At 45.9% G+C, this 16,919-nt stretch overlaps 1 protein-coding gene across 1 annotated transcript in view; it reads right to left on the bottom strand.

Moving 5' to 3' along the window:
- Positions 1-16,919, bottom strand: part of LOC146855445 (stabilin-2-like) — a 1,201,024-nt gene that overhangs the window by 374,046 nt on the left and 810,059 nt on the right. Inside the window, 1 exon segment of the mRNA XM_085653243.1 lies at positions 9,099-9,188. Coding sequence (XP_085509369.1) covers positions 9,099-9,188 — 90 coding nt within the window.

Raw genomic sequence — 16,919 nt, 5'->3', positions numbered from 1 at the left:
GCAATTTGATGAGGTTGTTGAGCGACAGGACGATGTCCTCATTTATGTGAAGTTGCACTTTCATTGTTTTAAGTTTTCCTAGTCCATGAAACAACAATGGAAACTGACACACTATCTTGTGATAGGCATTGCCATTGACGTTTACAGAAAATAACTCTGTCAGCAACAGTGCTGAAACTGAGTAAACATGCACTTGACTTAGTGCCTGGCAGGATATAAATTGGTGCTTGTACTTTTGTCTTTTTATGTTTCATAGTTGCTACAAATGAACCTTGACTTTAGAGTGGTGTTTAAGCAGCCCACGTATATACTCTGGTTTTCAATGGAGTTAAACAGGGCACTGGAGACAGTTCATTGTACTTTTCCACTGGCATAATGTTTTTTGATGTGCCACTGTCTATGATAAACTGTATGGAACACCCATTCACCTTCAGTGTGATTTTAGGACAGTGTCCAAATGAATTTCGCACTTTCACTTGTTGATCTAGTTTCGACGGGCACGCTTCCTTGTGAGAAGCTAAACCTACATGCGCACATTTTTCTGTGGTCATTATTGACATTGCACACACATCTTGCCTCACTGTTGCTCGACAATGACAGCTCTGATCTTTTAGATAAGGAATTTGACGACAATTGGCATTATTTAGTTTCTACTTGCCTCAACTGATGTTGCTGGTTGGCCTTGTGGGCGTGGTTGGGACATATCTGGAACTTTCTGCCATGCATTTTATTTTCTTGATGTGACACTCACAGCTTCTACTGACTACGGGGACTGCTGGTGCTTGTGACACCTTAATCCGGACCCTGTGGAGTGTATTGGATCAAGGGGAGCCCTTGCTGCTTGATTATTCCGCGGGTGGGACTGCGAGGACCAGCCTGCACAGCGCCATTACCACCGGTGCAGCTGGGGCCTCTTCCCGCCCACTCCCTCCAACACTGTGATAACGTCTCGCGCCCCCGCTTCGCAGGTGCCGCTCACAGCTTCTACTGACTACGGAGACTGCTGGTGCTTGTGACACCTTAATCCGGACCCTGTGGTGTGTATTGGATCAAGGGGAGCCCTTGCTGCTTGATTATTCCGCGGGTGGGACTGCGAGGACCAGCTTGCACAGCGCCATTACCACCGGTGCAGCTGGGGCCTCTTCCCGCCCACTCCCTCCAACACTGTGATAACGTCTCGCGGCCCCGCTTCGCAGGTGCCGCTCGCAGCTTCTACTGACTACGGAGACTGCTGGTGCTTGTGACACCTTAATCCGGACCCTGTGGAGTGTATTGGATCAAGGGGAGCCCTTGCTGCTTGATTATTCCGCGGGTGGGACTGCGAGGACCAGCCTGCACTGCGCCATTACCACTGGTGCAGGTGGGGCCTCTTCCCGCCCACTCCCTCCAACACTGTGATAACGTCTCACGGCCCCCGCTTCGGGGGAGCCGCTCGCAGCTTCTACTGACTACGGAGACTGCTGGTGCTTGTGACACCTTAATCCGGACCCTGTGGAGTGTATTGGATCAAGGGGAGCCCTTGCTGCTTGATTATTCCGCGGGTGGGACTACGAGGACCAGCTTACACAGCGCCATTACCACCGGTGCAGCTGGGGCCTCTTCCCGCCCACTCCCTCCAACACTGTGATAACGTCTCGCGGCCCCCGCTTCGCGGGAGCCGCTCGCAGCTTCTACTGACTACGGAGACTGCTGGTGCTTGTGACACCTTAATCCGGACCCTGTGGAGTGTATTGGATCAAGGGGAGCCCTTGCTGCTTGATTATTCCGCGGGCGGGACTGCGAGGACCAGCCTGCACAGCGCCATTACCACCGGTGCAGCTGGGGCCTCTTCCCGCCCACTCCCGCCTGATCCTCCCCTTCACTTAAACGCCTGGAGTTATCGCGCGCGCAGGACGAAGCACGGGGCGAAGACCGGGCAAAGAGCGGGCCGTTTGAGGCTGTTCGAGAACGGGAGAGACCGGGACCGGGTCATCCCTCCCGGTCTACGATTCCTCATCACACTTCCCGCATCTAGCCTTGGACTATGGCCACAAGAGAGACGAGGAGTAAGACCACACTGGCTGCTGGGATGGCAAAAGGTACTTTGGACTCATATTTTGCAAAAGCGGGGTCACTCCTCATTGACGAAATCACTATTCTAGAAAGGCGCATTTTGCAAGAAATTGAGTGGGTAAGGAGATCCTCTTTGGGACCCCTTGCACATGCAACCACCCCAGAACAAAGACTGGATTGTATATTACCATATGATGGGGCCAGGGGGATAAGTGGTACGCTTGATGTACCCGATTTGAGTAGTTCCATCTTACCCATTACTGAATGTGATTTTTCTGCCCCTGAAGAGCTCAGTATATTACCTTTACCATTACCCAAGCCCCCCCAACCCCAATTAGATTGTGCAGCAAATGTAAGTCCTCAGGAGAAGTTAGCTGCGCCTGCAAAAGGGGAACAGGGCAATGGTATAAAACATAGGCCAGTCAACTTGCCACCGGAGGCAAGCCCGTACACAGTTATTTTAACAGGCATTCCCAAATTAAAACCATCCTCTAGAGAACCTGTTGAAGCCCTAAAAAACAAGGTAATCAACTGGCTTTCTATCAATAGGCCCCTCCCTGAAGGAATACTGAGTGAGGTCCTCATGGTGAGGAGAGTCCCATGGCTAGGCATTACCAGGAAATCTATCCATGGAGACTGTGTCCTGGTTAACTTTAGGGAGCCATGACCGTCTCATACATATGTAGTTGGCCATACCATGACCAGGAGACTTCAATCCAATCCCTACCTTTATCATTCTTCTATCCACCCATAAGACATGAGCAGGAAGAGGAGGGTTGGGAATTAGTACATAGGAGAGGAGGCAGATGGGGTGCTAGAGTAAGAGGGGGCCCCCATCTCCCCAGATTTCAGCGATACGATCACTTTCCTACCCATAACAGGTTTAGTAACCTAGATATGGTAGATTGACCGAGTCAGACGGGGGGAGGGGAGGACACAGGTCAAAATAGGGCTCTTACACTTACAAAACGCCTAGCTACCCCCGGGGGGAAGGTCAACCCTGAGGAGAAATACACCAACGGTGAGGTATCTATAAGGACCGTTAGCTCTCCACTTATTGCAAGTGAGGTGACAGCGGCCCAAGACGGTAGCTCAGATACCAACACACTATTGGGGATGCATTCTAGTATGGATATGCTCCCAAACTCACTAACCGAGAAAACTAATTGTTCCTCTCTGAAGATAGTATCTTGGAACGTGGTGGGCTTGGGAAATAAACTGAAATGCCCGGACTGGAGCTCCTTCATCGAGGGCAAAGATATATGCTTGTTCCATGAAACCTGGGCGAGAGAAGAAGTCACTCGCATAGGTTTTGCAGTATTCTCCATAAATGCAAAATGGGGCGGCAGGGGGCGTCCTTCGGGAGGACTTGCAACCTGGGTGGCCAATGACTTGGGATGCAGGGCCGTTGTTCTTCCACTGAGCAAGGAGGATATTCTTACTGTACTGTTGGAGTGGCCAAACTCACATAGTCTTCTGCTGGTAAATGTTTATTCCAGACCAGTTAATATCACGCAAGAGTCGCGTACTATCGAGGAGCTTGCGGATGCCCTAAGTGAAATCCCTGAGGGTATTCCTCTTTTAATAGGAGGTGACTTGAATTGCCATTTCGAGCCGCTTTCTGGCCTACTGGACGGTCTGGCCCAGGAGGAGGACGTGGCGTGGTCTGTACCCCCATTGGAAGCGCCGGCCCCAAGAGCTTGGACGCCTCTGGCTGTACAAATTACATCCTTAACCCTGAAATATGGTGTCCGGGCCTGTAATGGACGGATAAAATCTGATATCCCTCCAAAATGCACATACAATAGAGTGGGTAGGGAGTCAAGACTTGACTATATTCTAGTTCCATTGGCCTCGTGGTCGCTTATGAGAGACTTCTGGGTGATATCAAGGGAAGACAGTGACCACAACGCATTGGAACTGGAATATGACCATCCCGGTCTTGAGGTCAGGGGGGAGCAGGTGGAGGCTCCCGAGGTGGGGTTAGGCCTTACGAATAATAGATGAAGAGTGAAATGGGAGAAATTAGCTTCTAACCCAGGGAAGATATCCAGGCTGTATGCCCGGGTTATCCCCACACTCGAAAAAGTCCACGCACTAATGGAGCAAGTTAGTACCCAGGGTATATGCAAACAGCTGGGGCTGCTGCACGAGGACCTCATTAAATCGGTGTCTGAAATTCTTTTCTCCATACCAAAAAGGGATAACGGACGTGCTGTTTGTCCCCTTTGGTACAACACCACATGCCGTAAGGCAAAAACTGATCTCCTGGCCTCGATAAAGGAGGGGAAGGGGAGTGAGGAGATCAGGGCCAGGAGAACGGCCTATAAGCGCCTGACCACCCATGCAAAAAGCTAATGGGAGTATGAAAAGTGGGAAAAACTCACCATCTCCCAGGCACGTGGAGATTCACGTAAATTTTGGCGCAATGTGAATACAGGGTCTGAGGAGCTGGCCTCTGCAATAGAGCCCAATATCTCAGCCAAGGCATGGCAAGACCACTTCCAGTCCCTATATAGGGTAGTTGATGGGGCAAGGATAAATCCCACACAGTTTGTCAGCGACTCTCCGAAAGGGGTTCCATTCACAGTAATGGAGGTCCGAGTGGCCATTGCAGGGTTGGCATCAGGCAAGGCACCCGGTTTAGATGGTCTGCCAGGCGACCTATTTAAACAAGAACCGGATGTCTGGGCACCCTATTTAACAACACTATTAAATTCCGTTTTGGGGGGTATGGAGGTGCCAGATACTTGGCTGGGCGTAGAGATTGTCCCAATATTTAAAAAGGGATCGCCTCTGCTCCCAGCCAACTACAGACCCATCAGTCTTATCGATGTTCCTCAAAAGATTTTCGGTAGACTGATACTTAACCGCCTCCAGAATTGGATTGAAGAATGTGCAATCATGAGTCCGTATCAAGCAGGGTTCAGAGGGGGTGTTTCAACCACAGACCAGATTTTTCGTTTGAATCTCTTATATTGGTAGACCGCGCTAATCGAGGGTGGTAGCTCGTACACGGTTTTTGTGGACTTGCGAGCGGCCTTCGATTTAGTACCAAGGAACAAACTATGGACTGTCCTAATGGACTTAGGAGTTCCTGCTGACATCCTACTAATCCTGATAAGATTACATCAGGGGAATTTTGCTAAGGTTAGGTGTGGTAGAGGGGGAGTTCTCTCGGATAGCTTCCCCGTTAACGGGGGGTAAGACAGGGTTGTGTGCTTGCACCGACCCTGTTCTGCCTCTTTGTGAACGGGGTCATCAACCATCTTATTGGGTTGAGCAACATTGACGCCCCCAAGCTAAATGGCAGCAGGGGGCCTGCTATCATGTTTGCAGACGACACCCTGCTGCTCTCTAAATCCCCCATGGGCATACAACGGGTGTTGGATGGGTTTTCGAACTTCTGTGTGAAGCGCGGACTGGAGATCAATGCTTTAAAAACTAAGTATATGATCCTCAACCCGCCCTCCTCAACACGCCCAAATCCTATAATAGGGTCCTCTAGATTAGAGAGGGTTTTTACGTTCGATTATCTGGGGGTAACAATCAACCAGACTATGACATGGGACTCGCACCGAACCAAGGCAAATTTGAAACTGGTCCAGTTAACGGGTGGTATATGTAGGATGATAAGCGGGTCGATTTACAAGCCATTTGGTCCCCCCTTGCAAATTTACAAAATGCAGGCTAGAGGGGCAGTGACCTACGGGGGGGAAATATGGGGGCACATAGCTGCTCGGAAATTGCAGATTACGGAGAATAACTTTATAAGGCAATTGGCAGCTTTACCGTCCAGTACCCCACTCCTCCCATTGAGATTAGACCTGGGCCTAAGACCCATTACAGAGGAGTTGAGACTTAAACCCCTAACTTTTTGGCGCAAAATCTGGAGCACGCCGGAATTATCCAACTACAGGGCTGAGCTCGTAGAGATCTTGCGCCTACCTAATGCCGTACAAATCCCATGGTTAAGATATATTAAACAAACATTCGAGACATTAGAAAGACCAGATTTGTGGCTTGATCCAGGAAATGTATGTTGCAGGATCTCACGCAAATCCATCTCAAAGGTTTATTATGAGCACAAGTTACGCGTCTCAATTGAGAGTACACGAGAGGGGTCCTTATCTAATTATTTCCTTAAATTCAAAGATTCATATCACTTAGAGCTCGCCTTTGATGATATTAGCCCTCCAAATACAAGGAAGTTATACATGCAGTGGCGATATGGCACTCTTCCCCTCAGGGCACTCACTGATCGCTGGACTAAGCCCCAGCCTTCAGTGCAATGCACAGCATGTGCACACCCGCGAGAGACTGACCTGCACATCATATTTTTCTGTCCAGCCTATCAAAGAGCTAGGAATTATTGGCTTGTCCCGCTCCTTAAAAACCTTGGTTTTAGGCATCCTCTTCCAGCATATAGAATTTTAAAGACAGATTCATCCGCCCCAATTGTATTTGCAGTCACAAAATTCTTAACAGCAGTGTGGCTTAGCCGTAATCGCTGTATTAAGTTAGACATGGTTGAATGAATATTTCTGATGATTTTAACTCAATTGTTCTATGATTAATTTTAATTCAACTAAGTGTGATTTTTTATATTGTGTAATTTACAACTGTATAACCGCTGCATTCTTTTATGGTCTAAAGTGACCGAAATAAAGATGATGATGATGATGATGATGTGACACACTTGATATTTCCTCCTGTTTGTTTTCTCGACGTGGCGCACTTTAATCTTTCCCTCGCTTTGCAAACCATTACAAAATGGTTCTCTTTCCCGCAGCCTTTGCAGGTCTATCCAATTGCAGGACATTTACTTTCATGTGGAAAGGAAAATCCACAACGAAAACACAAATTTCTTTTTCTTTGGAGACATTACTTTATGGTCTTCTACCTTGTGTTTCAGCTTGCTTTTCACCCTCAGGGCTGATTAATTTTGGCTCGTCTGACCACCATATTAGCTGCTTGTCTGTCTGCTCTTTCTTCTGCTCTAGCAGCTATGAGTACTCGCTCCAGGCTGAGGGTCTCTTTCAACATTCATGATCTGAAGGAATCGGAGAGGCAAATATCTATTACTCTGACATGAATGGCCTCTTCATCGTTCAACTCATCCAATGCTTGATGATGGAGTCAAGTCTTTCTACAAACCAGTTCTTTTCCTTTCATGACTGAAGATGTAACTTTTGTATTTGGCAATGGATTGAGCTTGGTGTTTAACGCTTCTTCTAATTGATGGTATGTCACTTCACCACCGTGTGGTATTTTCTTTATCACTTCTTTGACTCCTTCACCCATCAAATTCTCCAGACACTTAATCATCTTTTTGTCATTTCCTTCTTCCAATGCATCAATAAAATCGTCAGAGGCTTTGATCCAGCCAATCCATCTGTCGCCAATATTCAGCTTTTTGGCAGTATCGAAGGGAGGCGGTGCTTTTAGGAAGGCAGCATTATTATCACCAGTTATGTCCCTTGCTAATAAGTATAAGCTGTTCATCTGGACTTGCACCAGTCATACCATCTGTAAGTCCTTGTGACGTGCTGGCTTCAGGATCGTCATAGTCAATCTGAACTGGTTTGGCTTCTCTTCGCATTGTCATTAGATAAGTAGACTGTCTCTATTCCGTCACGGCTCACGGCCTTTCAGTACGTCCAACGTGACTCACCAGCCTTGGATGCACAACCCCGTGCTTTTGCTTGAGTTTGGGCACCTGGTGCCGAGGTCTGATAGCTCTCTTTACTTAGGTTCTAGTATATGTGATCATATTCTCTATATCTCTGACGGTCGCCACCTCTAATGGTTCCTCATTTATCAGCTTCCAATCACAGGCTTCTCTTGCACCTGGCTGTCACCACTCATTGCACTTTCCGTACATGGTTGTTGCTGCCTTTGGCGTGTCTTTGTGCTTTAAATGGTTTCTGCTTTGAGTGCGTTCTTGCCTTCTGTAATCACTTCCTGCGGCGCTTCTCTGTACCTGGCTGTCGCTGTCTTTAGCATTGTCGTACTGTGTGAATGACAGCTCTGTTATACTGTGGCACAGTACCTCTTGTCTCAACATTGCAAGCACATCTCTTGTAGACGACAAACACATTTTCTGTAAAGCCTTCGCTTTCTTCACAGGCCTTTTAGTGCCTGGAGTGGCGCTTTGACTCAACATACGCCAAATGTCGATTTTCACTTCGACTGAGGCACATGTGGCACACTGGAGCAGTTTGCTGGACCACAACAAACTCTCCGGGAGAGCACTCTCGGTTCTTCAGGTCACAGGGTTTACATAATTCCCTGTCTTGTCAATAGTTGTAGCATCCTCCCCAGCTAGGGCACAATAAATGACTGCACCACACATGGAGCTTGGTATTACATGTCTTTATTCCTCAGAGTGTGACCGTTAACGGAACATTCTACAGCATGAATCCTATCCGTCTGTCAGGGACCAAATGGTTCCTGTCATCTCTAACTAACAAGACACTAAAGGGTTCAGTCTCCTTTAATATACAAATGCTTTGTCGATGGAGTCAAGAACTTTTCAAAATAGCCGGTGCGCTGCCCTACTAATCGAGTCAAGTGATGGACGGAATGTTGAACAATCAAACAATCACCTCCAGTCAAGAGATCTGGGTTAAATCCATCATTCATTTGCTTACCATGCCACCCCAGTTTAGACCCGGCCATATGTAAACACTAAGAGGGAAAACAGGGAAGAAAAAAGGCAGCAGGCCTTTTCCACCACCAGTATCTGAAACAACACCCCATATCCAGAAGGACCACTCAAATGCTGCTCTAATTTCGGACAGAAATGAAGACAATAAAGAACACTACATCACAATGCAGTAAAAGTACACTTCTAGTTCCAGAACATAACTACCTTTCCTGTCTCTTGTTGACTGCATTGTTAATTGTGACCCTGTAAGTGCTCCACTGCCTCTTGACAAGGATTGTGCAATACAAATACAATACAAATGCATACCACATAATTAACTTAATGGCACCATTCTCAATGCATTAACACTGTGGGCATCACCTCCAGCCATACTTACAACATTGTCTTTATCCCCACACTTGACGCTGATGTCATATCCCAGTAGTGTCTTCATTGTCGCTCTGGTTGGAAGATCCTGTGCTAAAATCTGGCAAAGCAAAAAGGAATAGAAGTAACCTTTACAAAAGACCCAAATACTCATATTTGCACTGATTTATGCACTAAATTGGAGTCTTTGCATAGCAACACAATATCTAGTTAAGGACTGATATTATGATCCAGTACATTTGTGTAAGAAAGTGGGTTATTAGCTGCAAAGGCTTTAATAAGTCCATCACTGTCCCTTTCCTGGGAGCCATGTAGCTCATTGTAGCACTTGACTCTCTAAGGGTAGCAAAAACTAACAGTCCAAGACCTACTCATGGGAGGTGGTGTGGGCAACACTCAATAAATCATTATCCAGTCAGTGCTTTTTTTTTATAAAAGGAAAAAGTACTTTATTAAGCACACATTATTGAATACGTTACATTAATTTACAAATATATACAAGAAGGTAGATGGAAATACCCAAGTTGACACCCTCCCAACATTTTGCACCCCTAGGGAGTCCTAACCCCTAAGACCACAGTGTCCACCACATCAGAAACAATATAAAAGGATGTAGTTAGCAAAGGCAGGCTTACTGGCTTTGGAAGGGTGACAACACATTAAAAGTAAAGCACTAAAACACCACTAATATCATTAGGGATGGTACTATCTGACAAAGAAATTCTTGACGGCTTGTCATGACTTACTGTTAACCGTAGGGCTATCAATAAGCATTTTAAAATGTCACTTACCTTGATTCAAACATATAATGATTATTTGTTAACTTTGTTTTGGTCAATAAAATATTTTGATGACTTTAATTAAACCATATAAGCAGGCTATCCTGTTTCAGGTTTAAACCTATAATACCTGATAAAACCCCATTGAAAGGGAAACAGCCCCCATCAGTATAAACATATACACACTTATAATCACCTGCATAATCACAAACCAAAATGCCATTCAAAGAAAGGCGACTAACTAAGTAATTTTGTTTATTTCTTCATGAAGGGGCCAACACAATGTATTTGTTACTATACAATGCCGCATCAAGCAGCAGCAGTTTGTGTTACTGGGTAGAGGGGCTGCGCCCTTCCAGTTTCACAGCGTTATGGATGGTAATTGCAAAAAGCAATTACCATCCAATTTCCATTCTAATAAATACATTGTGCATTGCCTTTGTTTGCCTCTTTGAACAGGATGTCAGGCAGGTTTTTTTAGGCACATACGATAGTATGCATGTGCCAGTTACATCACGCATTTAGTGCAGATTATGTATACCTTAAGCAGCCTAAGGCTCATATGCTACCAGCCCAGGTCTGCAATACTTGGGTCCTACGGGACTGTCCACAAGTCACTCAATGAAGCGTCCCGTTCTGGAGCAGTCCCTGGCATGTACAGCATTAGCCCTGTACTCCCGGGGCTGCTTGTCAGTTTTCTGCAGCTGCCTTTTATCACCTCTCCCATTCCCAAGTTGTCACAGGGTGACGACTTGGGACAGAGAGGGGTGACAGCTTTTGGAGGAAAGCCTGACATCACAGAGTGGTGAGATTCCACTCATGGCTCTGTGAGGCCGGATCACATGCTGTATGCTCTAAACTGATACACTGCACATGCTTCTATGCATCGTGCATTGGTTTAGGGAATTCCAGCCAGAGAACAGACTGGGCTGGGGCTGTCATTGATAAGGGTGAATTTTGACTTGGAATGGGTTTTCACAGATGCGCCCATTTTATGTTACCACTAAAGGTCATGCTTTAAAACACACAACAACTTGCCTTCCTCTCTTTTACGTCAAGGCTCGGCAATCCGGGAAGAGCCAGCAACCAGACAAGACAGTTGGGGTAAGTGGTCTTGCCTCTCCTTCAAAGTTCACCTCTCACTAGTTCTTTCCTTCCCATTTCGCTCTCCCTTCTCTTCCCTTTTATTTTTCCCTTGTTTTTCTCTTTCATCACAAGTGGGCAATACATTAGGCCCTTGCCAGCATTTGCATCATTCTAAACTCTGCCTGGCTGAGAAGCAAAAAAAAAATGGTTCTGAAAGTCATTCATCCCAGACGAAATCAAGTTGCCTAATTGAGAACTTAGGTTCTGGATAAATGTCCACTTTTTAGAAACATTGGTCTTGGCTTCTTCTCAGCCTGGCAACATTTAGATTGCTGCTTGCTAACATCACCACTGCTGTGTGCCTCACTGAAAGGACAACGATTGGATGGCCTTGTAATATTAGCACCTTTTTCATCCACTGGCAGGCACTGTGAGAAACGTGCACTGCTTGCAGCCTGAACTCCAGAGCTCTGTCGTGGCTCGTTATAAACACCTGGAAGCGACTCAGTTGAAAGTATACATTATACAAGCAGCTAGTTCTGTGTGGTTTTCGAAGCTGTAAAACATATCAGAGAATACCTTATTGAAATGCAGTCCTTTTTGTACTTACCCTTCTATTTCCTCCTGTGTCCAGGGGTGGCTCCCCTGTAATGGCGGAGGAGCGTCACCCCATTGAGTCACTCAGCGGAAAATTACAATATAACAATATTATCATTTTTTTCCCCCGCTGACTGACTGAGCTAGGGAGTCTTGGGCTGGGCTGGGCCGGCATGGCAGAGAGGAGGGAGTAGTGTAAAGTGCGCACGTCTGTATGGCCGGCCGTCACAGGTTACTTACGTTTCTCCAATCCGGCTGTGTTGCACAGCCGAGTCGGAGAAATACCGCAGGCACTAAGGCACTGTCTGAGTGGCAAAAGAGGCCGCTCAGACCAATCATGGAGTTGCTATCATGTGAGAGCAACATCTGGTTTGGGTGTGCTAGTGTCCCAGGGACTGCTGGGATACTCCGGAGTGAAGAGAGGAGCACTGACGCATCGGCCGCAGGAAAGGTACGTTTTTCAAAATTCGATCTCCCTGTTATCCCTTCCATACTCCCTGCCCCCCCTGGAGTTTTGTGGAGGCCGCCACTGTCATTCATCACACCTTATAAATATTAGGTTATGTGTTACTGTAACTCCAGCAAAAGTGTTCCCTGCACATTATTGGCGTTTTAATTCATGCATGAACAAATACAAGCTGTTTCATTACTTTCCTTTCAGTCTGTTTGTCATTGCACAGACCTGGCCCCTTTCTGCTTTGAATGACGTCAGACATTGTTTTTCCTCGTCTCCCCATTGTGCCTCCTATACCCTCCCCCTCCTCCTCCCTCCATTATTCTCCTCTACCTCCCCTATTCCTTCCCTCTCTCTCCTATTCTTCTCTCCCCTTGCGTATATTTTTTTTTTAGCTCCTCATGCTTATGCTATGCCTTTGTACTCCTGTAATTCCTGTAACTACGCTCCAGTAACCGGTGTAACTTTGTAACCATGTTCTGAAATAATGTTTTTTCCTCATGTAAAGCGCTCTGATACCTTCGGGTCTAGCCAGTGCTATATAAAACTCAATAAATATATAAAATAAATAAATGACTCTAGCCTTGAGAAGTTAGAAGTGACATCTATTCACAGTGCTTAGAAACTGCAAAAGGGGGATATTTACAATAAGCTGTTGGAACACGATGTTATACCAAAATTGGTAACGCTGGGCTCCAACATTTTTTAAATGCAGGGATGCAGCGTATTTACAAATATACGAAGCACCCCTGCGTTTCCCCTAGCACTGACACTAAAAAAGCAGCCTAGCACCAGTGCAGGCACTCTTGTACTATGTTGCAAGGGTGTCTGCGCTGCAAGGGAAATTGTTTATGGTCATAAACAATTTTGAAAGGCGATTTGCTGTTTCTTTGTGTGCTGCAGAATGCTGCACACATAGAAAGAGAAATACAAGGAGAAATTAATAATTTCTCCTTGTATCGCCATCCTAAAACCAGATTTTACCTGGCCTTCGTTTTTGGAGCTGCCCCATCCTTGTAAATATGGGGTAGCGCCCAAAGCAATGGGTGTTGTGGTGGAACGCCCACTGCAACACCTATTGCATGCCCCTTTCACGCTAAGGGGCCTTATTTACAAGGCGGCGTTAAGCCACGCTAAGTGGCTAAACGTAGCTTTGTAAATAAGGAGAAGGGGATATTGCCATCAGAATATCCCCTTGTAATATGCCCCAAAGTCTCTTATAAGAGTATCACAGATGATGATGTGGCTACAGGGAGCATGTGCCTAGCAGATATAAACACTATTTATGCAAACCAGTGAAAAATCCCTCCTTGACAAGACCTGTACATTTATCTTGAAAGGGAAGCACTGCGGTAATTCAGGTAAATCCTATATTGACCTGGGAGTGGGAAAAGATTTTCCATTAACTTTCACAATAACTTGCAACCACAAACATAGAGGATAGCCAGATTTCTTCCATTATATAGCCAGATTTCTTCCATTATGTACTATTTTGGATTAAATTAAATTAAATGCTCACCCCCTGGCTGTTGGGTATTGAATAACATTTACTTCTGCACAAAATCTTCTGGTGACATACCATTGAGAATTTAAAAAAAACAGTACCTCTTCAGAATTAGCAAAAAAAATGTTTCTTTAATCTATTTTGGAAAATTGGTTTAAAAAGCATTGTTTTACTTCTGTTTTTCAACAATGTCCTAGGGAGAGAACTCCATGTACTTCTCTTGCAATACATAGGCTTTTTATGCTCGCTGGAATTCAGGCCAAAAATGTACGCGTCACCACTTTCAAATTTCACCTGCCACCACTGAAATCAAGAAAGCTGGTCTAATACTATTCTGCTTGAGTTTTGTTGTTTGGGGATGTCACTAAAATACTGTTTCTTCTTCATTTTGTTTCCTCAAATTTTATGTGCTTGGATTAAAAGTGCAGGGTTTACAAGCAAGTTTTTGGTCTGGTCTGATTATTTTATACACTGTAGAGAATCTTGATTTAATAAAATCATATTTCATCCTTTGGAGGTGTTTAATTTTTTTAATGGTTCATAATAATCTTGGCCAATATGTCCAACAGTTGGAAATGACCATGTTGAGGGTGCTTTCCCTTGATTTTTTGCTTTTGTCCTTCCTGGTTTTCCGCTGATCTAAGTGCTAGCCTTAGGACCTTGAGGGCTTTGACACTGCCATGCAGTGCCAAGGCACTGTGCCTGTCATATACATACTGGTGATTGGTGAATACATGATTGGCTGATTTGAGTTAGCTGTAAGTCCCTTGTCTAGTGGTAAGACATATACCCAGGGCATGTAACTCAAATGCTCCTCCATGGGCCTGCAGCACTGGTTGTTCCACCCACGGAGAGAGCTCTTCAAATGTACCACAGGTTTGACATGGCAGGGCCTGTATGTGCAGGTTACTATTGCTCAGTTTGTCATTTAAAACTACTTGTCATGGGTCTGCATGTCTCTCACTACATCTGCGTACTCCCTGGGGACAGAGTGCGATGTCAGGACGAGGTAGGGCATGGGCACATGTGCACTACGTGCCCTAGTAGTGAATGACACCGGATGGTGTGTTTGGTAATGGTGAGGCCTGCTTCTACGTGCAGAAAAGTAGCAGTATAGTGTTTGGTATCAATGGATTAGTAATGGCAAATCCTCTCTGGTAGTGCGAGCGAATTTGACATTAGTAATGTGAAAGTGCCATTTTGGGAAAGTGGGCATTTCTTTGTGTGAGGCTCAACTGGGTGCTGTGGGCACAGCTACATCTGTGCAGTCCTAGTAGACGCCCATAAATTTGGGGCTCAAGGGAAACTGAAGACCTTTGACTGTGAGTGGCCTTCCTGGGACGAATAAGAGGGGCTTGAATTGGCACCGGCATTCTTAGGGGCAGGGTCCTGGCCCCACTAAAGATATTGATAAAGCCTCCCAGGGTAGGATGGCAGACAGGACAACATTTAGAGGTGGTTTATGCATTTTAAAAGTGGCCTTTGGAACTGATCCCATCTTCAAAGGCCATTGTGGATACAACTACTGGGGCTGTGTCCTCAGGAGTTTAGAGACGCTTTTGGGATTGAAACCATACTACGCTGGTATGATGCTGGGACATCAACAAGAGGAACCATTAGGGCAGAACTGGATTATCCACAGACTTCTGGTGGATTGGGGTTTGTCGTGCTCCAGGAATGGGACTATCACTAGGTGGATTTTGCCTGGATGTTGCTGGCTTGCAGTTATTGCCAACTGTCATGGCCCGGATCCCTAAGCAGTCTCCAAAAGCTGGTTGGCTGGCCTCCTGTCCACGAGATCCCAGGGACAGAAAGAATCTCCCCATTTCCACAAGATCATGAGGACTGCACGGGGTGCAGTAGAAATGGGTGGAAGTGAACGTCGGTTGGGACAAGGACCATCCTGACGTAAGCAGTAATTACACTGAGCAGAGGTGTGCGATCATAAATCATAAAGATCAGCGGCCCACCTGGGGTGCCATAATGTTAGGAGTGCTGGAGAAAAAACCTGTGCAAGCTTGCACTTCGTAGCGTTTGTTGTCCAAGGGGTGTTGGGGGAGGTTTGTCGTGTCTGCGGGACCCAAGCTGGAAGGCTAGACTGTCTCTGACCTCCGGATCTGGAGGACGACAGTGCCTGACATCGCAGCCTCAGTCCAATGTCCCAGCTCCCTCCCCCTTGAACCACGCCACAAGGTACTCATTGTGACTGGACCTCAGGGGTCTTATTGTGCCTTGTGTGCATCCAGGGCTGGCTGCTGGGAGCAATTGCAGCTCGCACCTCCGACTGGGGAGAAACATTTCTCCAATTTAGAAGCGCACCAGCTTCCAATGTCACAGTCTTTTGGCTAGAGGGACAGGGAGTATAGTGATCCCACACTTGTGAAGGTGCCGCTGGGTGCCTTGACGTCCTAATCTGGATGGAAAAAAAAACATGTTTCCTTTCACTTTAGGTTGACCCGGCAATCTAATCAAAGTGTTTCCAGCGGATGCAACGTGTATCGTTGGCTGGTGTAGTTTGAGTAGCTGAGGGGCTGAGTCACGAGGCGGAGGCAAAATCTGTGATTTCTTGGGTAAGTTGTGTTTTATGCTAATGTGATAGCAGGAACGTGGAATATCTCTGAACAGACTGCATATATATTTCTTTCGCTTTTGATGTGGAAGGGATCGCTTGGACTGTGAACACATTGGGGAAGTATGCACATGGATTTATGTTGCTTATGAGGCTGAGGTGATAATGGGGCAAATGAATACCTTTGACTGGTACATATATGTTCATGCCATTCTGCTGCTAATGGGAGACCTAGACAGTTGCATATAACTGTAAAGCATGTATCCAATGTGTGTGTTGTTTTTATTTTAATGTGTGTGTAATACAAGACCAGTGTTTTATACATACAGTGTGGAGTCTTTTTGTAGTGTAATCAGTGTGTTGCGAGGGCTGCGCTGTGTCAATACTTTACACTTTGACCCTGAGGATAATCCTGACTGCGCTGTGCCAAGCTACCCAAGGGTGAGCACAGGTTATTGGTCAAGTGTATCGTACTCATCCTATCTAGGAGAGTGGACTCTGTCTGGCTTCGATGCATCCCAGCCAGCCAGAAACCACTGGGTCTAACACCAACATACACAGAATGGATAAAACCATGTTGTACATCAGCCCCCTTTTCTAACGAGTCAGTATTCAATCATTCAATGCAAGGTGTAGTTGCAGGTGCCTGTGAAAATAGTGCTGTCACCATGCACATGGGATAGTGGTGAAAACATGACACAAAACATTTCTTTTATTTATTTATTTTTGCCAAAAGAGAGATAACGTACATAACATTGATTCAAAAACATAGTACAAGAACTCAATAGCCAAGCACAGAGAAAATAAGAAAAAAGAGGGGGGGGAATGAAAAGAAAAAATCA

The sequence above is a fragment of the Triturus cristatus genome, chromosome 4_1 (genome assembly GCF_964204655.1).
Source record: "Triturus cristatus chromosome 4_1, aTriCri1.1, whole genome shotgun sequence".
In the NCBI taxonomy this organism is placed as follows: Eukaryota; Metazoa; Chordata; class Amphibia; order Caudata; family Salamandridae; genus Triturus; species Triturus cristatus.
This window is presented reverse-complemented; position numbering and strand designations above follow the sequence as displayed.